At 39.9% G+C, this 14,218-nt stretch overlaps 1 protein-coding gene across 6 annotated transcripts in view; it reads left to right on the top strand.

Moving 5' to 3' along the window:
- The window catches only part of TRPM3 (transient receptor potential cation channel subfamily M member 3), a 446,851-nt gene that overhangs the window by 371,490 nt on the left and 61,143 nt on the right, over positions 1–14,218 (top strand). For all 6 annotated transcript variants that reach the window (XM_086629266.1, XM_086629272.1, XM_086629270.1 and 3 more), the window contains exons 9-10: positions 5,714–5,786; positions 13,916–14,016. In XM_086629266.1, coding sequence (XP_086485392.1) covers positions 5,714–5,786; positions 13,916–14,016 — 174 coding nt within the window. The remainder of the gene's footprint in view (positions 1–5,713; positions 5,787–13,915; positions 14,017–14,218) is intronic.

Below are 14,218 nucleotides of genomic sequence, written 5' to 3'. Positions count from 1 at the left end.
AATCCTTTTCATATTAAGATACTTCAGTAAAATCTGCATTGAGGTAGAGCGAAGACCTTTCCAGTTTTGAGGGAGGGTTTTGTCTTTTCCTGCTTTTAAGGGCAAACCTCATGCCTTTCCCTCAGGCAGGTTTTGTGGAGGCAAATGAGAGGTAGTCTTGTGACACAAGGGTTTAACTGGTGGGTCCCAACCACCTCCTCCTGAGAGGAGCCCAGCAGAGCTGGTGGTCTTTGCCCGGCTGCTCCCAGAATTGGACGTAACAGATTTTTACTGTGCTTTGCAACTAGATCACTATGGACGTGAAAGAAATCCAGACATTAGAGTTACATTTAGCCAGAATCTGGATGCCTATTAACACTGGTTTGGGAGCTTGTTGGTGCAATCTTTATTGGTGACTCAAAGGCATTTTTGCTTGTCTGTTTCAGGTATGTTTTCCTGTGAATATTTAACACTTTCTTCAGTGCAGTGCAGTACAGTTTTGTATTTGTAATAGATGTTAACATCAGCTTCTATTATATTTGTAAAGAAGAGAAGAAAAATAGATTTTAAAAAAGCTTGCTGTTGGAAGTCACAGTTGTTCACTGAGATGCCTCAGGCAATTACCTGAAAAAGTCATTTCAAGTCAATAAATAGTGTGAATACTGAGAAAAGAAAGGAGGAAATCGAAAAAAGACCAACCCCAAAATACCCAAGGTAGTTGCAGAGAAACAGAAAAAAACATTCCTTTAAAATAATTGAGTTTAACATCAACGATTGAAAGTACCAGCTACATGGAAGTGATAACGTGGCCCAAATCTCTGGGAGAAAAGAGTACTTGATTTGGGGATTTTTTTCTTCTTTGAACCTAAATTGTTTTTTGGCTCAAAAGAAATATCTGAGTAGGGTAAATGGTAGATTTTTTTCTCACTAATGCAATTTCGTTGTGCTCAGAAAAATAGAAAACCATTTTATAGATACTGTTTGAATCAGATCAGCATAACGAAAAATTCTCAATTTAAATTAATCTTTGCTTTTTCACAAAAATGCAAAAGAATGGCTAGTGGTAGTCTCACTAATACTGCAACTACTATCCTTTGTTTTCTTTTGGCAGCGTAAGCAAATCTTAAGCATGTATTACTTTTCAACCCCAACTTCCTGGAATTTATTTTTTATAACTAAATGTCCTGAATTTCATATAAACACCTTACTAGGTTGATTTTCCGTTTTTTTTTCCCTTCACTAAAGTTGTACAAAGGCTAGAACTCAACAACAGGCTTAAATGGCACTACAACAGGTCTTTTTAGAGGTGAAAGGTTCTTAGGCACCGTTTTTTCTCAGTAGTGAGTTATTAAGTGGGTTTCTAAGTCTTTCATTTACTGTTATTTTTCTATCTCAGTGGCAGACATTCATCCAGCAAGGGGTGGCTGGGAATAGAGTTTACTGACCCAGATATTTTCCTTTAGCACAGCAGTTTTATATACATTAGTGCAGTAGCATCTGTAGCCCATTCTAGCAGGTCTCCAGTCAATGTCCTATTTGAACAGCACCAGTGTGTTGTTTCTCAGTTCTCTGCAGCGGTTTACCCACCAGAGTGCCTGTAACCAGCAACTAGCAAGAAGTCAGATATATTAATGACTTGCAACTAGATGAGTACATTGCAAACATAAAATTCTTACCTGTTAATTGGAGGAAAAGAAATCACCTGAAGAACAGGTCTCCAGCTAGACAGACAGACAGGGTTTTTGATACCTAGAGGCGTTGAACATTTCTAAGTTGTAGAGTCTGCATAAATACTTTAGGACACGTCCTTATTTCCTTATGCCTTTGACTACAAAAATTAAAGGATGCTGGAAAAACTACAAAGACTGTATAGGTAAGGAGGTAAATCCATGTTTTAGGAACAATTGCTGTCTCCTCATACTGTACTTATAAAATGCAGAAGCAGAAGTCATACTTTCTCTCTGGAAAGGTCAGGAGAGTCTTTAGCACGAGGCACTAGGATCTCATCCAACAACAAATTGTATGCCTCTCTCAGTGTTTTACAAAACTGTTTTCTCAGAGGTTTACAAAACCTCTCTCAGTGTTTACAAAACTGTTTTCTCAGAGGTTTACAAAACCTCTCTCAGTGTTTTACTAACATAAAGCTGCATTGGACAAGCAATGCAGGTCTGCTGGAGATGCACCAGGTTCATCACGGGCTGCTAGTATGGGAATCAAAACATAGCAGTTGTATTCCTCCAGTCCCACTGCCTTGTGCCTGGATCATAAGTAGTTACTGAAGGAGAACAAAAGCTGCAGCTACCTGTGGTTTGATAATGATCTGGCTTAGCCAGGTAAAGTAGGAGTGATGATGATACAAATGGTTCAGCAGCCATCATGCTGCAGCTCTAAGCCTCACCTTCCAAAATTCATTCTGCAGAGCCACAAGTGCCGAAATATTTTCCTTTAGCCATTTAAAAGAAAATGTCACTGTACTCAAATACCTCTGACATCCAATAGTGAAAGCAACCAACACACCTGGCAAAGATACAAGGCGAACATGTTATTCCCGAAGAACGTTGCAGATGAGGACTAAGATTGTATCAACAGTGTGACAAAGTTGGCTTCTTGCCTAATTACAGTGCAGTCCTGTTTAAAATCCTTCACTTCGTGAATGAACAAAAACATTGGTCAAGCTTTAAGGCAATAGTGGAAAGAAGAAAGTTTCCTTCTGTCCTAAAAGATTTTGTGCATTCAGAACAGGCAAAAGTCCACAGTATCAGCTGAGTCTTTGAGCTACTAAATTCGCAGCATTTTGAAATGAAGTAACATGATACTTGGTTCTGTCTAAAATTCTAGTTCAGTCTTGGTCATGACCTCCAAAATGATAATAATTCTGGTATGAGTCTGAGCGCTCTTTCCGTCTTTTTTCCCATTTATTTCTCTTATTTTTCATTATTTTACTACTGGAATTGCGCTAGACCTCTTAAAACTAATAATAATGTAACAGTTCTGTGGAAAGAGAGTTTTTTATTCTAATGCAACTAAATTACATAGTTCTATTTTATTTTTGATACAGCAGCAATTTGTTCTGCTGAAGGGGGTTTATTTTTCTCAGGCAGGCAGGAAACGAGGATGAAAGAGATGTTGCGAATTTAAGGTTATATGTGGTCCAACGTATACAAAGTGTTTCCCTCGGTTTTCCTGCGGTAATAAGCTGTTCAGTGCTTGCAATTTATGTGACGCCTTTTAATTAAGCTGGGAGTTCACTGAGCATGTGTTTAGTTCGAGATGTACTTTGTTCTTCTGCTGAACTCCTGTTGTTCAGTATTTTCAGCCTCCAACGCGCAGACTGCGTCACTTTTAGCCTTGAAAAAGTAGAAGGGCATTTTGCCCTGTGATGATGCCACAAGCACAGTGATGCAAACAAGACACTCCCAACATTAGCTGACCTGCTTGCCAGGCTGTCACGCTTTCCTTTAGTGCTATGGAGATGCCTGTTGCTGCAAAAGTTGTGTAGGAAATTGCAAAGCAGTGAGGATTGTTATTATCAGACTGTTATGTGGCAACACTGTCTTCCCCCATTTATTGTCAGCACCTGCCGGAGCTGCCCTTGAGGAGGGACATGTTCCTCATTCCCGCTGAGTAAGAGAGGAAGGCTTCCTCTTCCTCTGCCTTCTGACCCACCTGCCTGGCTGCTAACCTCTGTGTCACAGTTCGTCATCTGTGGCATGGGAAGTGCGTCATGAGCATGTACAGTAGAGGGGCAGATCTCATCAGCTCACATTTTTATTGTGTTTTGAGGTGAGATGTACACAGAAATGTGTATTTCTACCCACGTTACCTGTGGTCTACAGGTCAGAGGAGCAGACTGCCTGCACTGCAGGGAAAGCTTCCTTGCCAGTCATTGAAGAATAAGAAAAACAATGGGAAAAAAAAACGTTAGGAAAAACATCAGGAAACATTTCTTCACTGAGAGGGTGGTCCAAGCCTGGAACAGGCTTCCTAGAGAGGTGGTCAATGCCCCATGCTTGTCAGTGTTTAAGAAGGACTTGGACAATGCCCTTAATAACATACTTTTAACTTTTTGTCAGCCCTGAAGTGATCAGGCAGCTGGACTAGATGATCATTGTAGATCCCTTCCAACTGGAACTGAACTATTCTGTTGTGTTCTATTCTATTCTATTCTATTCTATTCTATTCTATTCTATTCTATTCTATTCTATTCTATTCTATTCTATTCTATTCTATTCTATTCTATTCTATTCTATTCTAAAAGTTGCAGTATGAGCATAGACATCAAATGATTTGCAAGAAACGTTCGTAGATTCCACAGGGACATAGAAAATAGATCTTTAAAGTAGCATTTGCAGTATTTATGCTTTGTCTCAGGAACACTTTGAAGGGTCAAACTAAGTTTAATTTGAAAACAATCTACTTTAACAGAGGACTTTAACTAACATAAATGCTTTCTCACTTTAATTGCTTTAGGTAGCATCTAAATTGTTTGTCTAATTGAGCCAGTTTCCTATTACTTCATCCAGTTTACCTTCTCAGTCTCTAACATGCTGTACTACTGTCACTGATGCTGAAGTCTCTTTACCTCCCTTCAAATCCCCTAGAGCTCTAGGGTCGAGTGAAGATAGAACAGGTGCTATGGGATGGCTAGACTGGATTTCTTGGGATACACTCTGCAGGGCTATTTCAGCTGGCAAACTGAAGCTTGTCACCAAAGTGTTGTCTTTGCATTGACCACTTTATATATCTCCTTTCCCCATCACGGTACACTGTTCTTTGTGCCCTGATGTTTGTTGACCTCTATCCAAGATGCTGCTGCAGTTCAGCAATGCTGTATGAGTAGGAATCTAGGAATGTGGGGACAACATATGCTGTTGAATATGAATGTAAACTATGTTTATGCAAGTCCTAATTGAAGGTATCACTTAATTTTATTATTTTTTTTTTTTTTAAAAGAGGCAATCTGTACTGGCAAAAGGAAAAACATAACAGGTATTCATTCAGATCAAAATGATAACATAGGTTTCATCAGTAAAGGAAAGGCACTAATAGACTGCAGACTCAGTTGCTTCCCAAGAAGAAGAGGCCCAAGAGCAGCTGTTGCTCAACAAAAGTAGTAAGGGGATTTACACTTCCATATGTTCCAGTGCCATCTTAACCAAGAGTGAAAGTGGCTTGAAAGAACAGCCCCACTATATTCGTTCTTGTTCTTTATGAATTGTATATCTCACCTCACTGACCACACATGGCTAAAGCAGTTTCTGGGCCTGTTAGAAGCCTCATTCTTAGATTATTTATATAGCTTTCTGCTATATAAAATGTTGAGATTGAATAGGTTGCTGATTTTGGTCGAAAATATTTATTCAATGCCAAATGCCATAAATTAGGTCCACAATCTATAATACACCTTATTCCTCTTAATAACATATTGGAAACACTAAATCTAATGTTGTTCTAATATGAGAACATTCCTTTGTCTCTAATTTCACCCTGTAATTATTATGGAAGACTTTTCTGCCATATGCTCATTAATACAATTTCTGTCTTTAGCAAATTTTGTCTCTCAAAAAATAGTGTGTTAATCCTATCTAATAAGCTTCTCGTAAAATGCATAAAGTAAGATCATCTTGTAGCAATCAGGATATTTTGAGATCCAAATGGTGCTGCCCTGATTTAAATTCTTTCAAAAAAAAAATTACCTTGGTTTCAATAATGGTATTGTCTTTTAACATTTCAGATCACAGTATTTCGCATGGGATCAGAAGGACACCAGGATATTGATTTAGCTATCCTGACAGCATTACTAAAAGGTAATGGAGTTTCACTCCACAGTGAGTCTGTATCAATCCAAATGGATTTACTCTGTGTCTCTGCTGTGCTGAAACCTGCATTTATTGACAATATCTTCTGTATTGAGATGGCAAATCTATACCATGAAATTGAGGTATACTTTTTGCTCAAACTGCTTCATACAAATCCAGCTTTCTTTAATGTTTAAATAGCTACCGGTTTTCCTTTCTGAATTTTTGTTCTCCACCCACAATCGCTAATGCGTCATAAGAAATATGATTGGTGACCCCCCACTGTTACTTGAGAAGGTTAATACTCACAAGAAGACAGCCAAAGAGCTTCTCAGACTTAGATTGCCTTGTGGATGGTAGAACATCCAGAAGGAGGTTATCTCCCTTTAGATAAAACTGGCACTATTGTCAAAAGAAAATGTTATCTGTAGTCATCCTAGGAAAGTCTGGGAACCGTGTGGGATTCCTTCCAGCCTCCTCTCGTAGAGCTACAAATTCAGCTATGGGGGTGGTAGAGGTTTTAATCTTAAACTTAACAGGTCACTAAATCTTTCTAAGCCATTACATGTTACATTTATGCTCTTAAAAGATTGTCTTACAATAAATCTGCTATTGCTACAGTTCAGTATACACCCTGGTCTTGCAGACACTTAGTGACTCCCTTCAAAATATGGTATTATCAGGTAATCTAATATCTGCTTGCAGATAGAGAAACAGGTGAGAATTTAAAGGCTCTGAAGCACAGGTACTTACCTTATGAAAGGTTACTCACCTAAGCAAGAGCTGGGAAGTTTTAGCTCTCCATTTATATGGTATTTCCTCAAATGGGATTTTCACAAATTGCATGTATCAGTCACGATGGTCATCTTGCTGCTGTGTGGTCTGTTTTGTACTATGTAGTACAAGCCATACTGATTTTGAAAACAGAAGATAAAGACATATTTTAAAGAGCAATCTGAGAAACATTAGGGAATGGTCTTCCAAAGGCAACTGGGGAAAGTTGTGCTTCATGAGGCTCTTAACAGTTGTCATCACACTATTGCCACCCCCACACCTGAATAAGGGTACATAAAGCCATGCGGCAGACCTGAATTAGAGTCATAACAAAAAATTTAATAGATTTACTGGGTATTCAAAAGGTAATGGGAATTGTTCTGGCTTGCTCCAGGGCTCGGTTTTCTGCTCAGTTTCTTTCTGTGCAGGCTCACTAAAGCTGTATGAAGAGAAAAGGGAAAAGGCCCAAGTAACTTTCATCTAACCAAGCGCAACAGTATTTTATCTTTTACACAGTTATTAATCCCATTTGAAAAATGTTACTTCCAACATTTAAAACAAAAGTCTGAACAGGAGGACTAAACAAGCATTGGCTACTTCAAAAGTGTGATTGCCAGCTGATAGCTACAGTCAAGGAAATGAGCTGGAATTACTTTGCTCCAGTAGCTTGCTTTTTTTAGGCTTCTGTGGTATTGCTTTCTCCACTTCTTTTGATTTCGATCAAGATATCAGTTGTTTGTCCTGTAGGTAACATGACTATTTTGCTGCTACCCTGGGGTAACAAGTTTTAGCCATCTGCATAATTAAATCTCAAGGCATTTTGGACATCTTCATACAGAAACAATATAAATGAAGGTGAAGAAAGGAAAAAGAAATTAATTCAAAGCAAGGAACAAGAATTGCATTCGTCACCAAATTCCTCTTTCTAGCCTTAGGAAATATTTTAATTGCAGATTTCATTTTTACCTTAAGTATAACTGGATCCTTCATTATCCTCGGTGTAAAGTCTATTCTCTTCACATTTGTTCTTAAGACAATCACTGAAACTACGGCTCTTGATTTCTGTTAGTAAGATACAGATTGTCTTAAAGTTGTGATTCCACTTTTTCTAAGTATATATTCAAGGTCTGAATCCCAACATAGATCCCTGGAGTTCTTTGCCACCTTGAAAGCTGCCTCTTCAAAGCTAAAGAAAATAAATTATAGGCCTAGGAGGGATTTTTTTTTCTCTTTGAAAAGTTCTTTTGCAGTATTTACTTGAGCAATTGTGCTATGATTGCAGTTTGGATATATAAGTAGTCCTCTCTGATCTGGAATATCCACTTTGCAAGTGCCTAATTGGTCCTGTCATCTCTGTAGTAAAACAGAATTACCTTCCCTCTTCATAATCGTAGTGCAAGACATCATAGTGAACTTCTGTCAGCTCAGATCTGACGTCTCCCTTCATGCTTGCCCGACAATATTGATTTGGTAATCTGCTCATGACAGCAGCACTTGTGTCTGGCTCAAGAGCCAGAGAAACTAAAACTTACACATCATCTTCCCTGCTCCTCAGCACTTTCTGATTGTGAAGGTACTCAGTGAAGATTTATCAGATGCCTCGTGTTAGTCTGAGCTTTCTGATCACAAGGAATGAAAGTCCATATAACTTTTTAATCGATATATGCAAAGATGAGATCTCAGGCAAGTCAGCTGTCCTTATCCATACCATGTCTTTGTACAAAGGCTCTGGCCCATCCTGAAAGAAATACTGTCTTTCTGTAACTACATCCCATCAGGTTGATGAGTAGGTGGATTTTTCATTAATCAAGAAATCTAAGATAGCAATGCTGAACTACTTGTGTATTGATTTACTAGTAAGCAGATTTGAAGACTGGATCTGAATTATCTTGAAATTCCTAAACTTAGATTCAGGAATTAATCTCTTTCACCTCTTCAACACTGTGTGAAAAGGGGGCAGAGAAAAGTATGAAACTGGTAAGTGACAATTTATTGAAACTTTTTCTCGGTCTCACTGGTGAGGATTTTGGAGTTCATGCTAGCCAGTATTCAAGGCACATACCAGCTAATTACCAGTCCCACCCTGGTGTGAGTGATTCGTTCAGGGAGTAGGAGGAGTACAAGGACTGGGAAACATGAAGTATCATTTCCTGCTTGCTGTGTAAAATTTACAATGAGCTAATCTCTTTTTAAACCCACATCAGGCACACTGCCAAGGAAAGAGCTCTCCTGGATGGAATATTCCATAAGCCCCAAACCCTACACTGAATATGAGAGACTATTTCCTTGTTTGTTTTCATGAGTCACTTGTTTAATCTTGTCAGCAGATCTATCTTTCTTGGAAGTGATCTCCAGGAAACTAGGGAATGGTGTCCAAACTGGTTATCAATTTACATTGCATGGATGTCACAACAGCATATGGCTTGTGAATTTCTTTTTTTTTTTTTCGTTTCGAGAGACATGCAAGTGTGGGAAGTAAGTTTCCAATTGCATTAATTTGTAGCAAGTAAATTCATTTATACAGTTTAGCTGTTTCTGCTCTCTTAACTTGAACAGTTGGAACTCAAACAGAAATGGATTTCGTCCTTTTGCAGCTGCTAATCGAGCAGAAGGCATGTGACAGGAAAGTTAAAGACAGCATATGGAGATGTTTTAAATTATAATTGTTTTGAAGTGGCATCAAAGATCCTAGTTCACAAAGCTGTTGCAATGTCTGGAGCATACTGCAGCACCAGCCCAGTTTCATCTGGTGCTCTAGAAGCCTTCCCAGTGCAACTGTTAGGATTGGGAAAGAGGTGCTGTATGGTATATGCATAATGTAACATTACTGCCATGTAACCCTCCAAGATAAGCCATGTTAGGCTAATGCAGATCTGATGTCTCTGTATACTTTCCAGCCTGTGAATAAGTCATGATTCATGCTCACTGAACAGCCATCGTGTAGTGTCAGATAGTCCTGCAAGACAGTCTGATGGTCTGCCAACCATGAAATCACTGACACAGAAGGATTTCAGAGTTAGGCCAGATATCTGCTTACTGCCCTTACAGTTGTTGTTACTATCAGCTTTGTTATTGTCAATTCATTTGCTAAATGCCAGGAAGATGCTTGTAGCAAATGCAGTGGAAACACAGCCTTTTCACCTGTGTTTCACAGAGAGCTGCTGAAACAGCAGACAACGTAAGACCTGCTGAGATGCAGAGCAGAAAGATAATTTGGGTTGCTATTTTCCCTAATCTAATTATTTTCTTTAAATGATGACTCAGAGAGGACATTGACATGCTTAGAAGCACTGTGGAAATGAGTCTCCAACAATGATTTCTGTCTAGGAAGATCAGTTTTGTGTCATTTCAGCTTTCCAGATTCCTGAGCACTAAGTATCATAGACTAGCCCAGGAGAATCCTTTAGAAGTTTACGTTGATCACAGTAAACTTTAGCCAGTATATTAAAGCCTGTAGTCTGTCTTTTCATTGTCTGACGTGTACCCTGGCTCACCTAAGATACAAAACCAAGTTTATGGTCCCAGGCTTTATCATCAAGGAGTATTGCATTTTTGGTCCAAGATACTGGATAGACCATCTGACTTTTCACCAGAGGAATCTATGCAATATATCCAAGCACTCCTGGATGGCTGCCTAAGAGCATAAAGTTGACACCTCCAGGAACTAACAGTTGTCCCAGGTCTCCTTCTTGTTCATTCAACTTCACACCATCCTTGCATTGTGTATCTATATCCAGCAATATCTATACGGAAATAAAATACTGCCAAATCAATGCATCACATCCCAAATGCAACTTTTCTTCTAGGAGCAGATGAAGGGAAGGAAGAGTCCTACTGCATACATTAGTCATATTGTCTTAAAATGTGCTTTTGAGGAACATGTCTTGTGCTCAGCCAGACACCAGGATACTGAGTAAATATTGCATAGACATTAATCATATTGCATAAAACACTACTTAAAGCAGTAAGTATACTACAGTGATTAAAATACCACAATGCAACTAAGCAGAGAATCTTTCCATAAGACAGGATAAAATAGATATATAGGGAGAAGAAATGCTAATTTCTCACCACTGACAGTGTTAAGGGCCTAAGAAGTGGTTCCAATGTGATCCCTGTATTGGTTGATGAGAGCAGTAGATTATTAATCTACCTTATTTTTTGATTTCCCAAATATCCTTTGGTTTTGATTTACATACGTTGCAAGATGAGTGAGATGAGTCCTCAGGGAGGTCACTTTTTAGATTCTTCTCACTGACTCAAATCCATGCTCCGTGGCACCTAATGCAATCAAGGAAATGACTGAAAGGAGACAGTATCTTAGGAAAGCCCACTTCACATTTGTTCTGGGGAGTTTTTCTTATATTAGTGGAATTATTTTTACTTCTTAATACCAGATAGAATTCCACCTGAAATAGCCTGAATACTTTCTTTTTCATTTGAGTCAAAAGTCATCAGTCCATCCTGGAACAAAATCAATTAAACAGCATCCGCAGCCCATATGCTGCGTTGTACAAACTATAGCTTTGATTTTCCTTCTGCTCTTATATAACACCAGTGTAATTCACATTCACCTGAAAATCACATATGGAAGACAGGAAAGAGAAGAGTGCAAGGGCTTTCCAGCAACAAATCTCATTCTGGGAGCAGCCATCCCACCGTATATATCAGAACCCCAGCATGCAGGCCTCTACTGCCCAGTCCATGACCTAGCTGGTGGACTGGTTTGGGCCTGAAGTACAAAAACCTCTTGAGAAATTATACATTTCCTTCAACTGCCAAATGTCTGCAGCACACTGCAAGACAATTAAATGAACCATTATGGTAACAAGCACCGAGAAGAGCATCATCTCCAGGACTGCACGTGCACCCACAGGAAAACTTGTGCACTGCTGGAAGCCTTAAACACCATGGAGGGAGATGGGAAGGACAGAGGCTAGACTATGACTTGCTTTCCCCTCTGATTGGTATTTGGAGCAATAAGCACGCTCAAAGACAACAATTCTGATGAACTGCTGGACTTGGGGGCCTTTCTGGAGATGGAGCCACCACTTCATGCCCCATATCTGTTGCTCTTCATGTGATGGAGTGGACCAGAAGGCCATGTGTTCAACTAGCAGCTGGATCCTTCCTAAAGCACAAAAAGACCCAGGAATGCTAGGTCACTCAACACAAACTGAAGAAGACTCCCTGCAAGGGGTCAGAATGTGTTCACCTGGAGCCTCTGTGATTTGGCTCAAGCTTTGGCTGAAGTGAGGGCAGTATAAGTAGCCCACTTCCTTCCCCAAGTCCATTTTATCCGCTCTTGATCCAAAATGGCTTCTAATCAGGCTGCGCCACTGGCTACCCAGACTGTAGGCTGCAGTCAGTTTAGAAAAACCAGGAGAACGAGCTCCCCCATCACACGTGCAAAATGGTGCCAGGGTGCAGGATCGCCCTCTCTGCCCCTGGGTTTTGCAGTTCACCTGTGTGTCTCCTCCACTGTTCACCAGACAGCTCGCCTGAGCACTTGCCGAAGCTCTCGCTTCTCCTGCAGGCACATGGACGGGAAGGAGGAGATCCAATGACATTTTGAGAGGATCTCTTGTTCTTTTCAGAAAGGGGGAGAAAGTTATTTGCCCTCTGTGCTTAATTTACACTATCATACTCGCTGCAGGTAGTTTTCTTCTGACTTTATAAATAAAACCACAGAGACATTTTTGTCCTTCCCAAAGGTAAATATTTTCTGTTCTTAAATGTTGCACATTGCTTGTGTAAGAAACTCAGAAAGGCTCAAATGTTGCTGGCATCCCCCATGAGGTCTCTCGTGAGAGCTTTTATCTGTGTCATAGTATATAGCAATGAGAAGCTGTGTCTTATGCAAAGGGGTGTATCTGTTACTTCTTAGACACAGAAAGGTCTTTTACTGTTTTCACTATTTTTTCTTCATTTTTTCTATTATTCTGCTCCTGCATCACCTACTTTTTTATCAGAGCTCATTTCTGTAATAAAATGAAAGTGGTCTGAATGATCTACAGTCCACTATCACCCAAATACTTGCTGTAGATATTGGCAAGTATTTGGCAAAATTTCATGGCAGTGAACTGACTGAAAAGTTGAGAGTTATAAAATTAAACTGTAGGCTAAAAGTCCCAAAGGTCTACTGAACTGATCCTTCACAGACAATTTCAGTGGCCAGCATGTTATGCTTTATGTTTTCTGTGCCTCCAATTTCAGAGTCCACTTTCAGCTGGAACATTGCCTGATTTTAAATAACACTGAAATGGGGACAGAAATGCTTTGAAGTAATGAAAAGCTCTTGTTTGTCCTCACTCCATGATATCAGTATAAGAATTATTAAAGACAGAGAACAGTGGAGGTATGAGGCCTTCAAAAAATGAACCTTTATATCATCACCTAATCACTGCAAGCAGCTAGGTAGTTAAAGGTCGAAGGGCCCTTTATTTATTTGGTTGATCAGCTCATTCGGGCCAGTTCTCTCTGTGACGCTGAAGCACAAATACTCTTTTATTATTACAAATCAGCTAATACCCATGAAATCCTTAGAGGAAATATTAAAAAAGCACAGCAGGGCAGGAATATCCCACAGCGTCCATTAAGACTACAGGGAAAAACATACCCTCCCTTCCAAAAAAACAAACAGCTCCAAACCAATCTTAATCATCTGCATAGTTTCTTCTTTAATTCAGATACATTATACCTTTACACCAGCTATAGAGCATGCTTTCTTACTTGAATATTGCATGTGTGAAGGGAAATTTGTCCACCACACCCCTCAGTACAAATAGATAGAGGAGAAATTCCTATGTTTGTGCAGGATCCCCGCCTTATCAGGTGGAAACGTGTAAAAGATGTGCGTAAGATGCATGACTATTGAAATCGGTGGGATCTATGTGAGTTGAACCTGTTTGCAATTGCTGGACGCATGTGTGCATGCATGTGTCAAAAGTGTATGCTCGTGTGCATACGTGTGTGTGTGCATATTCCCACAGCTGGATCAGTACCCCTCCTGGCTTCTGCTCTTTCTTCCCGTCTGAGAGGAGGGAAACCAATTTGCTCCACCACAAGTTGCATCTGCCCATATCACGTGTACTTGCTGTATTTTTCAAGGGGCATGCGAGGAAATAATGTTTATGAGACAATCCGAGAACAGTAGGTTCAGATTTGAGAACCAGTATTTTATTGCAGGGACGAAGGAAGGTTTGGGTTTATTGTAATACGAGATGAGTTGCAGAAATGACACGGACATCTATGAGACTTTCGACAAAGAGGAATTACCATGGTGGTTTGTTCACTGAGTCTAAAATGCGTCTTGTTTCCTTTTTCTCCTCCTCTCCTCCCTCCACCCCTGTCTGTATACACAGGAGCTAACGCATCTGCCCCCGACCAGCTGAGCCTTGCGTTGGCTTGGAACAGAGTAGACATCGCCCGCAGTCAGATCTTTATTTACGGGCAACAGTGGCCGGTACAGTATATATACACCATCTTCTACTGAAAGCATTTTAAACCTACACAACGTTAAATCCGTTCTGTTGATGGCGGCGGTTTTAACACAGTTTAGAATATACTGAGTCATGCTCCCAGCCGAACGCAGAGTTCCCGTTCACAGCACCGGAACACAAACGTTAATGTGTTTGCTTTTTCAAGGCAACGGTGACATCTAGCGA

The sequence above is a fragment of the Tauraco erythrolophus genome, chromosome Z, assembly GCF_009769465.1.
Source record: "Tauraco erythrolophus isolate bTauEry1 chromosome Z, bTauEry1.pri, whole genome shotgun sequence".
NCBI classification, from domain to species: Eukaryota; Metazoa; Chordata; class Aves; order Musophagiformes; family Musophagidae; genus Tauraco; species Tauraco erythrolophus.
Note: the sequence above shows the minus strand (reverse complement) of the source record. Positions and strands in the feature narration are given on the sequence as shown.